Here is a 22,241-nt window from a genome sequence, read left to right as displayed (position 1 = left end):
CAGAAAAAGTTTCTCACTTTGGGGACAAACCAGGGAGGTATGATTTGCTGCTGATACCCAGGCCCATCTGTGAGAGTTTAGGAGTCTGCATCCAGCCGATGGCAGGGAGCTTTGGGCCCTACCTTGAACATTTTATAGGTTAAGTAATGAACTGGTTAAACTGAGTAGCTCTGACACGCACTTGTTGGGGCAGGGAGAGGCTGTGGTGTGAGAACAGGAAAAAAGGGGTTCCCTGGTCTGCCTCAGGGGTAAAGGCTGGTGTTGGGCAGCTCTTGGAGCCTCGTTGACAATAGCTGAGTCAGTATCTCCCCTGCATGGCCTCTCCTGGCGGACTCCTAGGGGATGGGTTCTAGGTGGAAGGAGGAGGTTAGGATCACCTCAACTTTGTGTGATGGATGCATTGATGAGGGGCTTCTAGGGCAGTACACTCTTTGCTCTTTTGTCCTGGGAGGGAATGCAGAACTAAAAAGATGTTTTTCCTAAAATCAGTTTCCTGAGTTGCAGTGTGATTCTGTTGATATTTTTAACTGTCTCTGTTTGGTTTGCCTTTCAGTGGTGAAAACGCCACAATAACCTACCACCTGCACTTTGGGTTTCCGTCGGAAGACCACAACTTTATGAAGTACGTGATGAGTGAGGAGTTGGCGCTGGGCGTTTTGCAGCAGGATTTCCATGATCAGAACGTGTCTGGTTGTGAGACTCTGGGGCTTGATCCAGCGTCCCTCCGGTTCTCTGGTAAGTCGAGCACATCAGAAGGCAGAGCTGTGATGATAAACAAGTGAACCAGACAGGGCAGATGGCTCGATTTGTTTTCTAAGCAGATGATGTTCCACGCTCCGCGGAGGTCACCCAGTCCCTGCCGTCCGTGAGCAGACAGAGCAACTGGAAAAAATGTTACGGAAACAGCTAAACTATAAACATGACGGTTGCTACGTGTTTCCTTGCTGTGGTTCACCCACATTCTAAGCCCCATATCCCACATCACAATATCATTAGAAACCTTCATGGAAACACTGTAGTCTCACAAGAGAAGCAAGTGCTGAAGAGTTTGAAGTAAACGATATAGTTAAGTTGTTGAAAGATGACCTCAGTATGGGGAATCTGTCTCTTTTTCTATTGAAGGCCACTGAGTCCGTTAAGACAGGGATCCCCAAACCCCCGGGCTGCCGACCGGTACCGGTCTGTGGCCTGTTAGGAGGCGGCCTGCATGGTAGGAGGTGAGCGGCAGGCGAGTGAGTGAAGCTTCATCTGCCGCCCCCCAGCGCTCCCCAAGCGCCTCCCCATCGCTCCCCATCGCTCGCATTACCGCCTGAAACACCCCCCCCCCCCGACTCCCACCTCCACCCCCAGTCTGTGGAAAAGTCGTCTTCCATGAAGCCGGTCCCTGGTGCCAAAAAGTTGGGGACCGCTGCATTAAGATATTAATAGAGGAACATAAAAAGGCAAGTTCATCTCTTTCCGTAGAAGATTGTAATACATTTACTCATCCACTTTTAAAACTAAGAAAAGGATGGGGAAATGGATATGTTTTTTAACAAGCATAGAAGATACCCGACTTGTCAGAATCTGAGAACGTTGTACAAAACCTGCCAGAAAGGAAGGTGGAAAGGTGAGATGACTGCCAGCCTTCGAGACCTCCTTCCCTCACGTCTGTCTGCACTGAGCTTTGGCCTTACTTCCCATTCTTCTCATTTCCCACTTCTGATTCCTCACTTGGAGAGGTTTTAGCTCTTGTTTAATGCCAACAGTCTTGGATGGTTTTTCACCCACAACCCATCAGAAACACTCTGCACATCAGCAGCGGTAAATACTAGTTGAATGAATGAAAAAGGTGAACGAGAAGGAGGTGTGGTGAGTGGCAGGCACGGGGCCAGCAGCTGAGGGTCAGGAGAGTGCAACAGATTATAAAGCACACATGTTACCACACGGTGTGAGAAGAGGCATTTACTGTGATGACACTTGATTCTTGGGAACGGAAAGTGGAAGTAGGCTGATCTTGGCCTGGGAAGGCAGAGAGTTTTATAAAGCAGTTCTTAAAGCTTTCTTTCTCCCAACTGAATAAAAAGAATGACGTTCAGAGGGCCAACTTTTAGCTCACTGGGAAAGTCACATCAATGAATAGTTTCTTCCCTGAGCCTCTAAATAAATGAAGTGTGTCTCTGGGCCAGGCACATAACATACTGTGTGGAGTGAAGAGGTTCTGACCCCTGTACAGGAATTTTAGAAAGAAAGAAGGGGGTGAGGGAGAGGGAGAGAAGGAAGGAAGGAAGGACCTTTCAGCCCACTCCTGTGTACGGCAGAGAGAGAGGAGGCCCACCCTGCCTGCTGCGTGGTGACTGACCTTGACTTTCTGAGCCTCCTGTAAAGCTGTGGTCACCAGCACTTTCTTTTTTTTTTTTTTTTTTTTTTTTTTAAAGAATTATTTATTTATTTATTTATGGCGGGTTGGGTCTTCGTTTCTGTGCGAGGGCTCTCTCCAGTTGCGGCAAGCGGGGGCCACTCTTCATCGCGGTGCGCGGGCCTCTCATTCTCGCGGCCTCTCTTGTTGCGGAGCACAGGCTCCAGACGCGCAGGCTCAGTAGTTGTGGCTCACGGGCCCAGTTGCTCCGTAGCACGTGGGATCTTCCCAGACCAGGGCTCGAACCTGTGTCCCCTGCATTGGCAGGCAGATTCTCAACCACTGCGCCACCAGGAAAGCCCGCCAGCACTTTCTAAATGAACGCCAGGGGGTGGGAGGAGGGTGAGACAAGGCTGAGGATGATTATGAGGCTGGCAGGTCCGCGTTCTGAGGGCAGGTGGCTCATGAGGCCTGACACAAGACCTGGAACTGAACCTCAGACTCTGCCTCGGGGATGCAGGCCCGAGTGACGCTGTTTCTGCCCCTCAGGAGACGGTACTCTTTCTCTCAGGCATTTTTCCTGGGGATGGGGGTTTCTGTGACCCCCCCCCACCCACCTTGCAGAGCATGGGCGGTGTTTGATATTTTCAGGAGTATGAGTATCAGTCCCTTCTCAAGTAGAAGGGTAGACAGTGACCATTTGGGAGGTGAGGAAGGAAGAAGAGCGATGCAGAGAAGGCAGGGGGGCAGAGGGAGGGGCAGCTCAGAGCGAAGTCCAGGGGGAGGGAAGAGAGGGGTGTGAGGCCTCTGGGAGGGACCAGTGAGGCCCGGGGGTACTGACGCCAGCAACCTGTGTTCATCGGTGCGGTGGGCTTGGCGAGGTATCGCCCCGCTCCTGTGCGGAGCTAGGCAGGCGCTGTCCCACAAAGATGATATTCTGATTCTTCAAAGAGCAAAGTTTGTTTTTGTTTTTGTTTTTAAATATAAATCTGATTCTTTTTTTAAAAAAAATTAATTAATTAATTAATTTATTTTTTGGCTGTGTTGGGGCTTCGTTTCTGTGCGAGGGCTTTCTCTAGTTGCGGCGAGCGGGGGCCACTCTTCATCGCATTGCGCGGGCCTCTCACTGTCGCGGCCTCTCTTGTTGCAGAGAACAGGCTCCAGACGCGCAGGCTCAGTAGCTGTGGCTCACGGGCCCAGTTGCTGCGCAGCATGTGGATCTTCCCAGACCAGGGCTCGAAGCCGTGTCCCCTGCATTGGCAGGCAGACTCTCAACCACTGGGCCACCAGGGAAGCCCTGTTTTTTTTTTTTTTAACGTTTTCCTCTTTTTAAAAAAAATTTATTTTATTGAAGTATAGTCGATTTACAATGTTGTGTTAATTTCTGCTGAACAGCAAAGTGATTCAGTTATACATATATATCCATTCTTTCTCATATTCTTTTCCATTATCACAAGATACTGACTATAGTCCCCTGTGCTGTACAGCAGGGCCTTGTTTATCCATCTCATACATAATAGTTGCATCTGCTAATCCCAACCTTCCTGTCCGTCTCTCCACCACCCCCACCCCCCTTGGCAACCACAATTCTGTTCTACAAAGAGCAAAGGTTCTTAAAGTTCTTTGGCTCATATGCCCCTTAGAGAATTGGGAGACAGCCTTGTAACTTCTCCGGGGGAAAAAATGCACACACTCTTCCCCCTGAATTTTACAATTTCAGGAATTCCAAGGATTCCCTGGAGCCGGGCTGCAGTTCCTTTGGGGTTCCTGTGTGTGTGCTGAAGAGTCAGAACCTTAAATTAGCTTGTAATTTGGATTCCTAAGGGATTTTGTGTGTATTTCTCATCCTCTAATTTGGAAATATGACAACCCTTTGGCCTAACTGCAGGCATCATGTTGATGCCTTCTACAAATAAAAACCTCCCTTAATATTAAGAGTCATAAGTGAATTTTTAAATTTATATTTTCTTCCTACTTTATTGAGATATAATTAACCAATAGCACTGTGTTAGTTTGAGGGGTACAGCATAATGACTTGACACATGTATTAGGAAATGACTGCTGTGATAAGTGTAGTTAACAGCCATCATCATCACCTCGTATAGTTACAAAAGTTTCTTTTCCCTGGTTAGGAGAACTTTGTGGATCTACTCTCTTAGCAGCTTTCAAAGGTACCCTGCAGCAGTGTTAATGATAGTCACCATGCTGTATATTGCATCCCCAGGACTGATTTATCTTGTAATAATAAGAAGTTTGTGCCTTTTGACCACCTTCATCCAATTCCCCCTCCTCCACACCCCACCTCTGGCAACCACCAATCTGATCTCTTTTTCTATGAGTTTGGTTTTTTTTTTTTTTTTTTAAATTATATCTCAAAGCTCTTAATTTTTATTTTTATTTATATGTATATTTTTGGCTGTGTTGGGTCTTCGTTTCCGTGCGAGGGCTTTCTCTAGTTGCGGCAAGCGGGGGCCACTCTTCATCACGGTGCGCGGGCCTCTCACTGTCGCGGCCTCTCTTTGTTGCGGAGCACAAGCTCCAGACGCGCAGGCTCAGTGGTTGTGGCTCACGGGCCCAGTTGCTCCGCGGCATGTGGGATCTTCCCAGACCAGGGTTCGAACCCATGTCCCCTGCATTGGCAGGCAGATTCTCAACCACTGCGCCACCAGGGAAGCCCCTATGAGTTTGGTTTTTTAAGATTCCACATATAAGTGAGATCCTGCAGTATCTGTCTCTCTCTGTCTGACTTATTTCACTTGGCATAATGTCCTCAAGGTTAAGGGAATTTTTTTATTGGATCACTGCCCCCACCCCCCTTCTACCTCTGAGCTTCTTCACCTAGTGGAGGGAGGGGTCCAGGGACAAGGAGGGGAAATCTGTTTTACAATGTAAAACAGCTGCATGAGTTATTTTGGACGTGGGGTAAGTTATTTTGTAGTGTTGTCTGACATGTGAGGGAGTTAACCAGTAGACTGAGTAAGGAACAAAAGCAAAAACTGATTAATGTGAGAGAGAAGAGGAAAAACCTCTAGGCAATGAGAATAGTGAATCTCGTTTGCACAGATTTGGGGTAAACGGATGGGCTGGCTGCTGGCAGAGAGGCCAGTGTATGCATTCTGCCCTCGAAAGGACTGCCTGGGGTGTGGAGGGAAAACATTTAGGTTGTTTATAGATTCCCCAGGAAACACAGAGTTTATAGCCAAAGAGCACTGCTTCTCAGCCAGGACAACTTTGCCCGCTCCAAGGTATTTGGCAAAGTCCAGAGACATTTTAGTTGTCACAATGGGGAGTGTTTGTGGGAAACTAGCATCTAGTGGGAAGAGGCCAGAAAGATTTTTCTAAACCTCTTACAATGCACAGGACAGCTCCTGATGGCAAAGAATGATCCAGCCCCAAACACCAACTGCCAGAACCCTGCTGTGGCGCACGTGGGTCCCCTATGTCCTGTCCCGAGTCATTGTCTGGGTACCTCTGCTTTAGTCAGGCCAGCTGTGCTCCATTTCCCTCATCAAAATGTCTCGCTGAATATTGTGCTGTATTAAAAAATGAAAATTTAGAGGTATTTTTATGGTTAGATTATGAAAAAAAGACTGTTAAAATGTCCTCTGCATCCAAAAGGCCTCGTCAAAATGTTATTTATCATGAATTATACCGAAGCAAATAAGCAAACAATGTAATTTGCCTTTTGAAAGGAATTCGGAGTTGTGTGCATCTGCGTGCGTGCGTGCGTGTGTGTGTGTGCATGTGTGCGCCTCTGCATGTGTGCCCCTGCGTGTGTGCTCATGTGTGCCTCTGCGTGTGCGCATGTGTGCATGTGTGTGTGTGCGTGCATGCGTGTGTGTGTGTGTTGCCTGAAGAGTAAACCTCCTCTGTTAGGAATTTACAGATATTCCACTTTTACATTAGAGTTTATAATCAAACCCAATGAAATAAAATAAAAACATAAATGTTTAGAATAACCATGCTTTTTTTTTTTTTTTTTTAAACATCTTTATTGAAGTATAATTGCCTTACAATAGTGTGTTAGCTTCTGCTTTATAACAAAGTGAATCAGTTATACTAGAATAACCATGCTTTTTAAAAAATGGTGACTTTGTATTTTCTTTTCAGAATGAAGTGGTCGAGGTCGATCTGTGTCTGAAAGCAGCACTCCACTGAACTTTGGGATGAAGAGAATTCATTCCGTTTTACAGAAGAGATCCTGTGAATTAACGTAGAAGGACTCACAGTGACTACAGGGCTGGAGACGGCCCTTTTTCTCCTGATTCTGCACAGTTAGAGTCTGGCACTACGTCCAGCAAAACAGCACGCAGGGCTGCCCCAGCTGGGTCCAGATGGGGCGGGGTGACCAGGCGGCGGGTGGAGCTGCAGGGCCAGGTCGCTGCTGGTCTTGAAGCACTCTCTGCCTCCACCCACACGTGGACACGCTGTCTTCAGGGTAAGGGTGGCCTTTGAGGCAGGATCCCGCCAGCCTGAGCCCGTGGCGAGAGAACGGGGAGAGGCGAGGTGAGGGAGAGCAGAGCCAATCGCTCCCTGAAATCCTCCGTCCCACCCTGATGTCTGATGTACCTCCAAGCAAGGCTGTGAGGAAAAGGCAGGCATTTCACCAGACGTAAGCAGCATGGTCTGTGTCTCCTTCCATAGCCGCATATCTCAGCAAACTAGCCTTGGCACTCCATCCAATGTTATGTAGCGCTACAGAAATGAGGTGTGTGTTTCTCATTTCCCTTCTGTGTATAGTTCCTGCGACTCCTGAACACCTCTTACGGAAACACGGGTCCATGTTAGTTTTGAACACACGACTCTCATTTTGGATGGTTTCTCCATTTATATTTTCATCAACTTTCATCGGAGAATCATTAAGACTGCTTACCGTCTGCTCTAGGTAGTACATGTTGGTTTTTGTTGTCCAGAGTCACTAGCCTTCCTGTAGGATTCAGTGTCTTCAGGCACTGATTGTGTATCTTATTGAAGATAGTTGTGAAACAGGAAGAACCGCGCTCAGAAATAAACTGCTGGAAGTTTAACGTCAGATCCTTTTGGGGGGGGGTGAGGGTGTAGTGAACAAGAGCGACTCTATTGGTCGTCTACGGATATAGAATTACCTGTCATGAGGGAACAAAGTGTCTTGTTAGGAAAATGGCTTTGCTGGAAATTTCCAGCAGAGTTTTGTGGTCATGTAATGAGAGGTTCTCAGCCTCAGTATCTCAGTTAAATTGGCCCTGGGTGGACGTCAGGCTGGGGGCAGCTGCTTTCTGGGATGTGTTGGAGTACGAGTCTCCGGCTAGATTTGCCTGGGGCTCTTTATGACCCAGGACTCTGCATAATGTGAATGTGCTTTGTTATTTAACTAAAAGATAACATTGTGTTTCATTTTGAGGATAGTTCCTCCAACTAGTGAAACAGGTGAATTTCCCTTCTTCCTCTTATTTTATATGTCAAACCTAAACCTTCGTGTTTGTACTTTTAAGAAAATAATGAAGAACTTTATTTTTGCCTCCGCATTGCCACGTTGACCTTTGCTTCATAGGGGTTGACTCTCCAGGGCCAGGATTTGGGTTGGCATGTTCTCGCAGTAAATGGTGTTGGAAGTGACCTTTTCATTTCCCCAAGGGCAGCTTCCCCTTCTGAGTGAGTAAGATTGAACTGGGCTGGCCTGTGTCTTCCTCTCCCTGTTCCTGTTGCCGGGGGAGCAGGGGGGAACCGTCTCTCCTCTCCACTTCCCCCCGGGGCCCCGCAGGCAGGACCAGGTGTCTGAAGAGCCTGGGGCTGAAAGGAAGGACTGTTTCCTGTCTGGAGGCAGGACCGGGTTTGATTCTGATCTTCCCCTCTCTTTTGGAAACCACCAAGATGCAGGCACCTTGTCTTGGGTTCTGACCACTTGAAAGTCATAGAGAGGATTTTCTGTGAGTTTGACTCTTCTGCCCAAATGGTGTGGAAAGAGCTGAACTTTGTGACTAGAGCGTTTTGAGGTGTTTGGGGGAAAATGGCACTTACATACTGTTGTGCTATAGGAGATGAATTGATTGGCCATCACACATCTTCATGAAGAGCATAATGAAGGTACATAAGAAGGTTTCAACGAATATCTGTGGTATCACTGAAAGGCTTTTTCTGTTTGTTTTGTTTTGTTCTGTTTTGTTTTGTTTTGTTTTTTTGGCCACGTGGCTTGTGGGATCCTAGTTCCTCGACCAGGGATCTAACCCAGGCCCTCAGCAGTGGAAGAGCAGAGTCTTAACCACTGGACCACCAGGGAAGTCCCTCACTGAAGGATTTGAGAAAAAAAACTGGTCTTTTCTGGGAGTCACTTAGGTACAGGCAGAAAGGATACAGCCAGATCAGGGGAACCTGCCCCTCCGCCCATTACTGACAAAAATTCTAGCCATGTGTCCTATTCTTTTCTCCCTTTCAATTTAACTTTGTTCTGCAGATTTTTTTAATGATCTGTGTTGCAAAAGGCTACAGAATATATCAATGAAGAAGAGGATGATAATAAGGAAAAAAGCCACTGGTCTTATTAGGGAGTCAGGCTCTGCACAGATGAAACAGGAAACAGCAGGAAAAAATAGGTGTTAAAAATAAATAAAGACAAACTGCAGGGTTGTGTGATGGTCAGAGAAAAGGGTGAAAAGTATAGTTTAATGGGAGAAGGCTTTGCCTAGGAAGTAGGTCTGGAGCTGAACCTTGAAGCAATGGTGGGATTTGAATAAACAGATTTGCTTCCCTTTACACATGTTTGTGTCTTAGGATGAGCTGCATGTTTTCTCCTTTCCCCTTTAGATGTGGACTCTGGACATGGATTCTGCCCTATTCAGAGTCTGATTAGTGCTGAGAAAAATGGGAGAAATCTCTATGTCTTCCCTTCTCTGCTCCCATTACTGTTTCATTGTTTTAAAATAAGCTAATTCACACTATTACTGCATTGCTAGCAGCAATCTTTCCTTTATGATTAAAGTTCACTATCCCCTTAGCAACAGAAGGCAGCCCTCTCATCTTACAGTTAGGAAACCAAGGTCTGGAGAGGTGGAAGGACCAGCCCAGAATTCCACAACTTTGGGGAGCTAAGTCCAGCCTAGTGGGCAACCACACATGATCAATGGCCTCCAACTGGTGGGCACCCCAGGGTCATGCTCAGTTCAGGCTTGGCTACCATCTGGGAATCCATGAGGAGCACAGGTGGTGAGGGGGAAGGGATGGGTTGAGAGCTGTGATTATCAGACTGTACAAGAGTCTCTGGGGTGATAATGACCACTCAGCGCTTCACCCAGTGCCTCGCGAAGGATCCCTCTGTTAAGAAAGCGGGAGAGACTTACACAGATCCATTTAACTGTTGACAGAACCGAGACACACTCTGATCAAGTGGCTTTCAAGTAGCTTTCTGAACTCAGTAGGTTGGCTTGGAAAAGAACAGAGTCAGATAAATGTAAACAGAATCTCCTTTTTCTCTGAAGGCTCCTGTGGAATCTTGGGGACTCAACTTTCCTGTTCTACCTATGCCTTTCCATTCCTGAGCATACTTGAAGCATCTGTCACCCAAGGTTGTCTTAAAAACGTGAGCATTTGAATTTATTTGTTGTCAACGGTAGGTTTCCCTGACCTATCTTTGTCTTCTTCTGTTTTATGTAAAAATTTATTCACAGACTAAGAGATTATTTATAGCTACTAGTATGAACTTAAAGCAGAAACCACAAAGCCTGCAGATACTGCATAAAATATGCCTCTGTGAACTTTGGCAATGTATAGTTTTAAGATCAACATCAGGGAGGGGAATTTTCTGATTATATGTGTGACTTAAGGGACCAATTTAAATCCTCAGTTTCTTATCAAGGACAGGAATTCTTTAACTTAGGGGTTGCATCCCCAACCCCTTGAAATTGTATACAGATATTTATGTGTGTGTGTGTGAATGTACATTTTCTGTAAAGAGGGTACCCTACTTTCATCAGAAATCCTGAAATCTATGGAAAATAGATGAGCATTATATACAGCCCTAGTAGTTATTTCAGAGCACTCCCAAAGGGTTCTCCTGCTCAAAAATAATTCCCTTTCAAAATCCCTCTAAATTTCATTATAAGAACAATTTTCTTTGTTTAAGCATTTATACTTAACATGTTCCCTATAAAACATATTTGGGACAAGTAATTCTTTCATGGGGTAAGACTCAAACAACTACAACTTATCATGTGGTACTAAGAATATTTAAACCAATCAACTTCCACAGTGGTCCAACGTCCACGTGAAAAATCCCAGTGTAAACCCCAGCAATTTTGTGTTTCTGCCTCGCTGGAAGAGTGCCAGTTGGCCCTGCATCACCAAGCACATCAGCACATGTTTTTCTATAGACATCATAAAGAGTTTTGTATCCCTTTACTCTTTGATATCGTTTGTTCAGAATCTGTGACAGATGATGTACATGCATTGAATATAATGCTCCTGCTTATGGGTGATGGAACTGAGCCTCCAATCTACATGCTCAGGTTCTCAGAGGGAGGAAGAATGGGAACCAGGATTCGAATCATTGATTATCTGACTCCAGTATCCACATTCTTTGCCCTAAGCCATGTTACATCTTGTACTGTATTCCCTGCTCTCATGCATGTCTCCTTTTGAACTTGAGTGAATCCCGGCCAAAGGTCAAAGTTAGGATTCCGTGTGGAAGAATTTTGCTAAAAATAGGAAGTTAGTGGAGTAGAAGATATTAAGATGTGATTGGCTCTTAGATCAAGACCATCAGCTGGCTGAAGTCTCAGCAAACCTGTGTTGACACATCCAACCTTAAGTCACTGGATTTATCCCTGCTGGGCCCCCTAGCACACTTTAAATAGCAAAATGATTTAACTTTGGTTCGGTTGGGGAACAAACAGTAATTAAACTCATAATGCATCTACTGCTTATCTCAACAAACTTTTTACTATTTTAACACCCCTAAAATTAGGACAATAGCTACGGGTTAAATAAAACAGGAAGTTGAGAACACAGGTGTGCATACAGAAATAGTCTAATTTGCTAATTGTTCTTGCTCTCACCCTAATTTATGGTTTAATATTTCCATACCATTTTATTGGTACTAGCTCTTACGGGTTACACCGATACCCAAACGCACTTTTGTTTAGTTTATCTATAGTTATGATTATTTAAGGAAGGAGTCTGCAAACTGTTTTTCTGAAAAGGGCCACAAAACAAATATTTTTGGCTTTGCAGGACCTACAGTGTGCATCACAACCTTTCAACTCTCCTGAAGTTGAGGAGCCACAGACAGTACATAGACAAATGAGCGGGCTGTGGGCCAGTGACATTTTATTTACCAAAACCGCGAGTCGGCCAGATTTGGCCTGTGGGCCATAGTGTGCTGACCCCTGTTTTAGGGGACAGGCATAATTGTAGAAACACTAAAAGAAAGATAAGGGAAAATAAATAATTGGGGCATAGGGAGAAATGCTCATTAGAGAAGAGGGGTGTGTGTGTGTGATTTTTCCAATGTGGACTCTATTCATAGTTTATACATGGCGTATTATTTAACACATACATATACCCTGTAGTAGAGGCCCTTCTATGTAGTATATTGGAAGAGCACTGAATTGGAAGCCAGGAAGTCAGGCTCTAGGTAAAGTTCTGCCACTCACTTGAAATGTTGCATTGAGCTAGTTATCCTCTGAACCAGAAAAGATAATGGGATTAAAGGATCTCCAATGATCTACCCTATCCTTCTCTGATGCTATGATTTTCCTAAGATTTCTAGGGAGAAATACAAAGTTAAAAAATATGGATTAAAAATATATAAAAAATATATAAAAACTTGGCCTGGAACTTACTAATTCAACCCATGTAACCAACCACACCACCAGAGCCAATGAGTCAAAGGACGCTCTGCGAAGGACACTGCTTAGAGGTGTGGAGTAAGAGGAACGCCACAGGTGCCCACCCGGAAGGCTGTGAGTGAGGAGCTGGGTCTACACACGTGTGGAATGAGGACTCCCCTTTGGGTGCACTTACTACGATGGGTGAAGCTTCCCTGTGACTTCAGAGGACAGTCATGTGGACATTTTATAGGAAGAACCTGAACAGAGGAGCAGGGGATCAGGGAGTTCTTCCCACCACTGAGTAGAATGGCCCATTTCTTAAAGCCACTTAGAACCAAAGATGGTCACTTCCTTCTCAAAGAGTGGGTGTTTGGGATAGTTGGTTGATCTTTGGATGTTGGACATTGAGAAGGATCTAGGAGTCCCTGAGGCTTGCAAACTACATTCTCCAGTGACCCCTACAGAAAGGGCTGTTGTGTGTGTGTTGAGGGGGAGATAAGCTGAAAGGGCTTTGTGCCCCATGCCTGCTTCAACCAGAGCTCCCCATCCCTGGCTTTTATTTGCTGGTATTAAGTACTGATCCAGTCACTTCATTAGAAATGAGAAGATTGAGCCTGAGAAGGGGGCATAAGTGGATGTGGCTATATCAGGGAGTCAGAGAAGATTCTACTGGGCATGAGAAGTTCATATTCATCTTCTGGGGAGGACGGATGCCTAGGGGCCGAAGGCACACGAAGAAGCGAATACTCAGTCCCGTTTCCGCCCAGCGACTCTCTGGGCCTCTCAGCCTTGAGGGGAACGTTCTCATAGCACTCCTCAGCAGCGTTCCCTGATGGCCTTTTCCCGAGGACGCTGTGATTGATGAGGGTGTAGCACAGATCCTCCGAGGAGCCCTGGTCAACATTCTCCTGCTGGTCAAAGGACAGCCATCATCAAGACCTGGCCTCTTGCCATTCCCTTTATACTTCATCTCAACAGAGGTTCAGCCTTGGGCAAAGTCTGTCTGCCATGGCCGCTTCCCTTCCATCTCTTGTGTCTGGTTTTCCTACATGGCTGCCCCAGCCCAACCACTAGCCCATGCTGCCAGAGTTCTCATGCTGCTCAGAGAACTCAGCCTACTCAGGCATGCATTCTCTGCCCCACGTCCCAGAGTGACCCCAGACCACACTATGTAATTCCCAAAGTCTCAGGACCCTGAGGCTGCTCAGTCTTATATAAGAGAACAATCTGAAGACACCTTAAAGTGCTTGGGTTATGATATTTAACCACCCATTCTAGAGATATCTGCATTAGTAAAAAGAGAATCCACTTAAGAGAAGGTCTCATTCAGTGAAATCTCAGGAGATAAAAAGCAAAACAGCAAGGTACAGGAGAAAGAGCATGGATTTGGGAGTGAGACTTGTTTTTGAATCATGCCCCTGCCATCTTTTCGGCTGTCTGGCTTTGAGGGAACATCACTTAATGTCTCAGTTTTCTCGTCTGTAAAATGGGTAGGAAAATAATAATACAAATCTTACAGGGTTGTCGTGACAGTTACATGAGATGATGCATGTGAAGCGCTCAGCCCCCTGCATGGCATAAACTAAGTGCTCAATAAATATTAGTTCCTTTCAATAAATTGTGCAACAGAGATGGCTCTTGCTTCTGCTGTCAGGCTCTGCATATGTCCCTGGGCTCACAAGCACTGGTGTCTAAAGAATTCAATATTAAGGTCAGAAGGGGTCTTGGAGGTCTTCTTCTGCTATCTGAGGTGTCTGCATTTCTACTGTCATCTCAGAAAAAGTCTCAGAAATGTTTGCATTACCTGGATGGGAGCAGGTGATGTTTCTTCATCTGGAGAAAGAAAATACACTTAATGAATTTCAGGTCATGGGGAGGTTTCTGGGAGGGGAGGAGAGGGGCACTGAAAGATAAGCAACCAGAGAGCCAAGGAACAGAAGGGGTAGTCCTCCTCCAGCTATCCTGATCTTCAACACATCCCTGGGGAGTGACAGGGCCATCTAGCCAAGAAACAGCCAGAGCTGTGCTGAGACGCTGAGTGGAGGGAAACACATTCAGTGGGTCTTTGGATAGGAAATCACACTTCCCTACCTTCCTCACTCTTTCCTTCTCTGTCCTTCCTTACCTAAAATTTGTTGCATGTCTACCCTGTACCAGGAACTGGAGAGACAAAGAAGAATCAGACAGTCCCTGTCCTCAGGGGGCTCACAGGCAAGCATAGGAGGCAGTCAGGGATCTAAGAGAGATCCACAATGCAGAGGAAAGCTGTCGTTTCTACTGTAGGTGACAGGGGACGATGGCAGTATGGAAGCTGGTGCTCAAGGAAAGCTTTACAGAGAAAGAAACTCTTAAACTGAACATTCCCATTTTTGAGACTGCTCGCAGAAACAAACATAAGCAGACCAATTTTTCAAAAGCCAATGTACTTAAAACCAGCTGGCTCTGGCCACTCAGCAAAGAGGCAAACACACTAGCTCAATAGGCAAACATGAGAATTCACAAAGAAGCCTCATGATATCACCCTACGTGGGAGGTGGTTGTGCCGATACAGTCCACCTTGCTGTGTAAAGATTTATATTCCCTCAGTACTGACATTCCAGATTCTCACATCTCTATAAATTCCCCTGCTTATCTAGGACTTCCGTGACTATTGCTGCAAGAAAAGGGTCTGTGGGGATCCAAGATGGTGGCGTAGGAAGACCCTACAGTCAGCACCTCCCGTGGACACACGAAATCTACACCTACATACAGAGTAATTCTTTCTGAAGAAGAACTGAGGGCTGACTGAACAGCTTTGCACAATAAATGACAGAAGGACCAAATAGAGATGGGTAGGAGAGACGGTATGGGCAGGAACACCGTCCTTGATACAGCAACATGCAGGAGGGAGGGGTATCACTGAGGGGCCCATGCGTACATTCGTCTCCCTCCCCCCACCCCGGGGTGGGGGACACAGCAATAAAAATAGAGGTTTAAAAGGCACCTAGACTCTATGTGAAGAAATCCATTTACTACCCCTAGAGCATCTGCCAAATGGGCAGGGAACTACTGGAACACTCCTCAGGTTCAAAGGCACTGGAGGCCACCATAGTCCAGGTGCTCCAGCCAGGCTGCCAAGATGACCGCTGCATGCTCCAGGCCCACAGAAGCTCCAGCCAATCCCCAAAAGCAACACCAGGGGGGGTGCACTCCGGCTCTCCACCCCCGACTCCTACCCCAGCTCCAGCCATCCCACCAAAGCTGCTCAGCACATACAGTCTACACAGAGGCTACTCCTGCACAAGGCCATGACTGCAAGACTGGGAGTCTTTGACTAATTCATAGAAACAAACACAGGAAATCAAACAAAACGAGGAGACAGAGGAATGTTCCAAGTGAAAGAACGAAATCACCCCCCAGATACAAACCCTAATGAAATGAAGATAAGTCATTTACCTGATAGAGTTCAAAATAATGATCATAAAGATGCTGACCAAAATCAGGAGAATGGAGGAACACAGTGAAAACCTCCACAGGGAATTAGAAAATGTAAGAAAGAAAACCAATCGGAGATGAAGAATACCATGACTGGAATGAAAAATACACTAGAGGGAATCAACAACAGATTAGATGATACAGAGGAAAGGATCAGTGATCGGAAGACAGGAGAGTGGAAATCACCCAATCAGAACAGCAAAAGGGAAAAAGAATTTTTTAAAATGAGGATAGTTTAAGGAATCTCTGGAAAAAACATCAAGCAAACTAACATTCACATTATAGGGGTCCCTGAAGGTGAGAGAAAGAGGCAGAAAATGTATTTAAAGAAATAATGGCTGAAAACTTCCCTAATCTGGGGAAGGAAACAGACATCCAGGTCCAGGAAGCAACAAGATGAACCCAAAGAGATCCACACCAAGACATATAATTAAAATGGCAAAAGTTAAAGAGAGAAAAGACAGCAAGAAAAAAACAGCAAGTCACATCAAGGGAGCTCTTATAAGACTATCAGCTGGTTTTTTAGCAGAAACTTTGCAGGCCAGAGGGGAGTGGCATGATATATTTAAAGTGCTGAAAGGAAAAACCTTAACAACCTAAGAAAACTCTACCCAGCAAGGTTATTATTCAGAATTGAAGGAGAGGTAAAATTTCCCAGACAAGCAAAAACTAAAGGAGTTTATCACCACTAGACTGGCCTTACAGGAAATGTTTAAGGGTCTTCTTTAAGCAGAAAAGGAAAGATTATAACTAAAAATAAGACACTATACGAAAGAAAATATCTCACTGGTAAAGGCAAATATATATTAAAGCCAGTGGAACAGCTGCTTGAGAAGCTAGTATGAAGGTTAGAAGACCAAAGTAGTAAAATCAACTATAACTACAATAAGAAGTTAAGGGATACAGAGAATAAAAATGTGAAATATGATGACAATAACATAAACATAGGTGGGGGGCAGTAAAAATGTAGTGGTTTTAGAATGCATTCAAACTTAAGTAACTATCAGCTTAAAACTAACATACACACACACACACACACACACACACACATACACAAACAATCACAAGAGACAACTACAAGTAAGCCAACAAACTGGACAATCTAGAAGAGATGGATAATTCCTAGAAACATCCAATCTTCCAAGACTGATTCAGAAAGAAATAGAAAAAATGAACAGACCAATTACTAGTATCAGTAAAATCAGTAATCAAAAAACCCCCAACAAACAAAAGTTTAGGGTGAGACGGCTTCACAGATGAATTCTACCAAACATTTAAAGAAGAGTTAATACCTAGTCTTCTCAAACTCTTTCAAAATATTGAAGATGAAGGAATGCTTCCACGCTCATTTTACAAAGCCTGCATTACCCTGATACCAAAAGCAGACAGAAAAAAAAAAAAGTACAGGTCAATATCCCTGATGAACTTAGATGCAAAAATCCTCAACAAAATATTAACAAACCAAATTCAACAATACATCAAAAGGATCATACACTGTGGTCAAGTGGAATTTATTCCAGGGATGCAAGGATAATTCGATATCCACAAATCAATGTGATACACCACATTAACAAAATGAAGGCTAAAAATCATATGATCACCTCAATAGATGCAGACAAAGCATTTGACAAAATTTAACATCTATTTATGATAAAAACTCTCAACAAACTGAATATAGAGGGAATATACCTCAGCATAAAGGCCATATACATCAAGCTCACAGCTAACATCATGCTCGATGATGAGAAGCTGAAATCTTTTCCTTTAAGATCAGAAAAAAGACAAGTATGCCCAACACTCACCACTTTTTTTTTTTTTTCACCACTTTTATTCAACATAATATTGGAAGTCTAGCCCCAGCAACCAGACAAAAAAAAGAGATAAAGGGCATGCAAATTAGAAGGGAAAAAGTAAAACTATCGCTCTTTGCAGATGATATAATACTATATATAGAAAACCCTAAAGATGCCACCAAAAAACTATTAGAACTAATAAATTCAGTAAAGTTGCAGTATACAAAATTAACATACAGAAATCTGTTGCATTTCTATACATTAGTAACAAACTAGCAGAAAGAGAAATTAAGAAAACAATCCTATTTACAATTGTATCAAGAAGAATAAAATACCTAGAATAAATCTAACCCAGGAGTTAAAAGACTTGTACTCTGAAAACTATAAGACATAGATGAAAGAAATTGAAGACCACGCACAAAAAATGGAAAGATATACTGTGCTCATGGATTGGAAAAACGAATACTGTTTTTCACAGAACTTGAATAAATGATCCTAAAGTTTGTATGAAACCTCAAAAGATGCAGAAAAAAAAAAAAAAGCAAAGCTGGAGGTATCATGCTAGATGATTTCAAACTATATTATACTACTGTAGTATGCTATTACTATAGTAGTACTATGGTACAAATACCATACTACTATACTGAATATTATTAAAAAGACAACAAATAACAACTGTTGTCAAGGATGTGGAGAAATGGGAATTTTTTGCACTGTTGGTGGGATTGTAAATTGCTGCAACCTCTATGGAAAACAATATGGAGTTTCCTCAAAAAATTAAATATACAACTACCATACGATCCAGCAATTCCACTTCTGAGTATTGATCTGAAGAAAACAAAAGAACTAATTTGAAAAGATACATGCACCCCAATGTTCATTGCAGCATTATTTACAACAACCAAGACAAGGAAGCAACCTAAGTGTCCCTCAGTAGATGAATGGATAAAGAAGATGTGGTATATGTATATACAATGAAATATTACTCAGCCATAAAGAGAAGGAAATCTTGCCATTTGCAGCAACATGGATGAATCTAGAGGGTATTATGCTGAGTGAAATAAGTCAGACAGAGAAAGAAAAATATCGTATGATTTCACTTATATGTAGAATCTAAAAAACAAAACAAACGAACAAACATAACAAAATAGAAACAGACTCATAGATACTGAGGACAAACTGGTGGTTACCAGAGGGGAGGGGGCGGGGGTATGAGTTAATAGGTGATGGAGATTAAGAGGTACAAACATCCAGTTATAAAATAAATAAGTCATGAGAACATAATATGCAGTATAGGGAATATTGTGAATAGTACTATAATAATTTTGTATGGTGTTGGTATATTATATATATTTGATATATATGGTATATATATCATATCACTACGTTGTGCACCTGAAACTAGTATAACGTTGTAAGTCAGTAACTTCAACAAAATTTAAAAAAAGAAAAGGGTCTGTGAGTTTCAGCATTAGAGGCCTTATTTCTACCATTAGAGGTCTATTTCTATTTCTATTTCGCTGTGATGGAGATTGGGGTTTCCTGCACCCACAATTCCCCTGGGTGAAAAGGCTAAGGGTGGGGGGGCTGTATGATTTTTTTTACACACCAATAGGGCTTGTTTTTCAGAATCAGAGTGAATGAACCAGGCTCTCCTCTTTAAACCCAGGAAGGCAAAGGCAAAACTCATTTGTTTTTCTTCTTTAGAAACGTTGTGGCCTGTCCTCAGGCCTGTACTTCCTTTGCTTCCCCCCTTACACGTGACACTCCTCACCACCCTCTCCTTCAAATGCTTTTCTTTCCTTAACTTTAGCCCTGTTCAGTCACCAGAGACCGTTGCATCAGCCTCCTAAGTGGTCTTCCAGCATCGGCTCTTGCCACTCCCTCCTACAATCTGTTCTCTGCACAGCAAACTGGGTGATGTCTTTAACGCAAATATGGTCATACTTGGCCCTTGTTTAAAGCCTTTCAGTGCCTCCTGTAGCTCTCAAGACAAAAACCCTAACCCTAAACTTGACCCCAAGGCCCTGACCCTCCTCTGTGCTCTCTGTGCCCACACTGGCCTCCTTGCAGTTCCTTACATGTGCCTCACACCTCCACCTTTTGCTTTTATTGTTCCCATTTAACGCCTTCAGCCTGCAGACCTCGGGAAATGACAGAAGGCTATGGAGATCGATAAGCCCGTTCTTGCCTCAATGAGCTCCCAATTTAGTGGAGAAAAAGAGACACACAATTGAACAAATTGCAGCAAATGTGTGAGTGTTATACTAGAAATATGCCCAAGGAGCTTTGGGAGCAGAGGGAAGGGGCAGCTTGGAAACCTAAGTCTGTCAAAAGTAAAAATGATGTGAAAGCAATGACTTACTTTGCTTTGGGGAGTCTTGTCTCACTTTACAAATGTGCATTTTTTTCCTATAAAAGAAAAGGAAAGGAAATCGGTTGTTTTAATATTCAGAAACTCTCAAAGGGAGTTACACTCAACTATGAAAACTTATGCTTAACTCATTTGTTAAAGTTATAAGCCTCTTATAATACCTCCTTCAGCCAGAGAAATAAGAGGATAGGAAAAAGGAAAAATTAAAGATAAGACCGAATAGACATCTACTCCTTTGTGTTTTTCTCTCTCTCCCTTTTTCTCCTTCCTCCTCATTTTTCTGAGGCTGGCATGGAATTGATTTATAGATGGAGAACTATGGTTATGTTATACATAACTTTTTTTTTTTTTTTAATTGGCTGTGTTGGGTCTTCGTTGCCGTGCGTGGACTTTCTCTAGCTGCGGCGAGTGGGGGCTACTCTTTGTTGCGGTGTGCGGGCTTCTCACTGCGATGGCTTCTCTTGTTGCGGAGCACGGGCTCTAGAGCGCAGGCTCAGTAGTTGTGGTGCACGGGCTTAGTTGCTCTGCGGCATGTGGGATCTTCTCGGACCAGGGCTCGAACCAGTGTCCCCTGCATTGGCAGGTGGATTCTTAACCACTGTGCCACCAGGGGAGTCCCCTCTACATAACTTTTTGGAGAGTTTTTTTCTGACAAAATTTCAATTTCTTTTATATCAAGGAGCCATTGTTATATCCAATCCCAGCCTCAATCCCAATCTATGCTATCCAAACAAACAAGGAAGCAAGCAAGCAATCAAACACCTCCCATATGAGCATAGAGGTGACTGCACTGTACTGATGACCCTCAGAAAAACACAGTATAAATATAATGGCAGCCAATTATCATCACAGGAGACAAGGACAACATCTGCTCTAAGGAGAATGGCCATATGTCCTGGTTTACACAGACAGTTTAGTTAATGTTGTTATCAATCATTTAGTGACACTTAACTATTTTTAGCCTCCTTTTCACTCGCAAAAGTTTCCCAGTTTGGACAATGAATTATATGGTCACCCTGGCTATACGTTCTCTGTGCAAGGGACGGAAATGCATGCTTCTGTCCCAGGTAGACGCTGGGATTTGCAGTGTGATTAAGGGGCCTTTCTCTACATTGATAGCCAGTTTCATCCTTGCTTCTGAGGGTTTCCCATTTGAAGAGTGTAACCACCCATGAGACTATTGTTCCTGTTTCTCACCAAACTCGAAGCGTCACTTCCCTGACTGACTCTCAGATGATGGTGCCTGGGCTAGTGCCCAGCTTCCACTGTGGCCACGGACAGTGGGTAATTCACAGGTAACTTACAGCAAATACCACATTGAAACTACACTTATAGGGAAATAACCCCTGAAAACAGTTCTCCACTCACCATGGAAGGCAGAAACACCCGTCAGCGATGTGGCAGTCCCAGCATCTAAAATACCCAAGAGATGACACAAGTCACAAGTTTAGTTTCTGCAGCTTTGTTAGGGTGACTCTCTTCCCTCTGTCATTTCTGTGAAAACTCTTTTTTTCTCCCCCAAGATAATATTCATTCTAGGTGACTTGGACACATCTGTCATACTAGAATGGCTTCATCCTCCTAGGACATTAACTGGACCTTTGGAAATATGACATTATCAACTCCTAATCAGAGAAGGAACTTTCTGCTGTGTTCCCAGCAAAGGAAAAAAGGCTTGCTTATCTCCAATTTCAGCGATTTATGTGACCTCTTGTGATGAAGGACACACACAGAGTTATCTCCAGGAAATCAAAGTAAAAGTGTGTGGACATTTGAAAAATTTCTTCTAGGCACCGATTAGGCAATGTTTACATAGGATCCCCCTGCACTCTGAATTTCTCTTATTTACACTCTATTATAATTTTCTGCTCACTTGTCTATATCCTACACTAGAAGGTGAATTTCACAAGGTTGGGGACCATTTTGTCTGTTCATCATGGTATAGATTACCAGGATATGCCACAGTGTCTGGCACATAGTAAATATATTTTCAATAAGTATTTGATAAATGAAGGAGTGGCTAAGAACAGAGCAACTCTAACTGGCTCAGATCATCAGATCTGCCTTATTGACCTCAAGGTATAGATATATAAACAGGACTTGTTATCTCTTTAATGGCAGAAAGGCTCAGGGTCTCTCTGCAGTCAGACATTGAGGCTAAGTCTGGGCATCTTTCTGAACTGAGTAACTATGTAGAAAAATATGTATTTCTATCTGACACCATATAATGAATGTATGATGCTAAATGTAAAGCAATAAGCTAAATGCAAGAATATCAGTGCCCGAGAAGGGCACTGGCCTTGTCTCATGTAAATTGCAATTTTCACAGAAAACACCAAGGCAGAGAACATGGGATAAAAGGGAAGGAAAGAATTAAATAAAGAAAATAAATTGGCTCATTGTATGGGTTGGGTTTCTGTACAACTATCTTTTTATTGGTGGGGAGTTTAGGGTATAGAGAA

The 22,241-nt window shown here is 43.7% G+C and overlaps 2 protein-coding genes across 6 annotated transcripts in view; one reads left to right on the top strand and one right to left on the bottom strand.

Annotated features, from left to right (window-relative positions):
• The window catches only part of C4H3orf52 (chromosome 4 C3orf52 homolog), a 47,411-nt gene extending 25,170 nt beyond the window's left edge, over positions 1 to 22,241 (top strand). Inside the window, exons 5-7 of one of the 5 annotated variants that reach the window (XM_036850996.1) lie at positions 554 to 735; positions 6,449 to 9,890; positions 20,899 to 22,241. In XM_036850996.1, coding sequence (XP_036706891.1) covers positions 554 to 735; positions 6,449 to 6,453 — 187 coding nt within the window. In that variant the 3' untranslated portion in view covers positions 6,454 to 9,890; positions 20,899 to 22,241. Of the gene's footprint in view, positions 1 to 553; positions 736 to 6,448; positions 10,624 to 12,183; positions 15,921 to 20,898 lie in introns of those variants that run through there. The other 4 variants (XM_036850994.1, XM_036850993.1, XM_036850998.1 and 1 more) reach the window with 4 other exon arrangements.
• On the bottom strand, positions 12,732 to 13,058 carry GCSAM (germinal center associated signaling and motility; the record flags this gene model as incomplete). Its single annotated transcript, XM_036850999.1, is given in 1 exon segment — positions 12,732 to 13,058. A coding segment is annotated over 1 exon segment (327 nt), but the record flags the coding sequence as incomplete, so codon positions are not given.

Source organism: Balaenoptera musculus, chromosome 4 (assembly GCF_009873245.2).
Source record: "Balaenoptera musculus isolate JJ_BM4_2016_0621 chromosome 4, mBalMus1.pri.v3, whole genome shotgun sequence".
Taxonomy (NCBI): Eukaryota; Metazoa; Chordata; class Mammalia; order Artiodactyla; family Balaenopteridae; genus Balaenoptera; species Balaenoptera musculus.
Note: the sequence above shows the minus strand (reverse complement) of the source record. Positions and strands in the feature narration are given on the sequence as shown.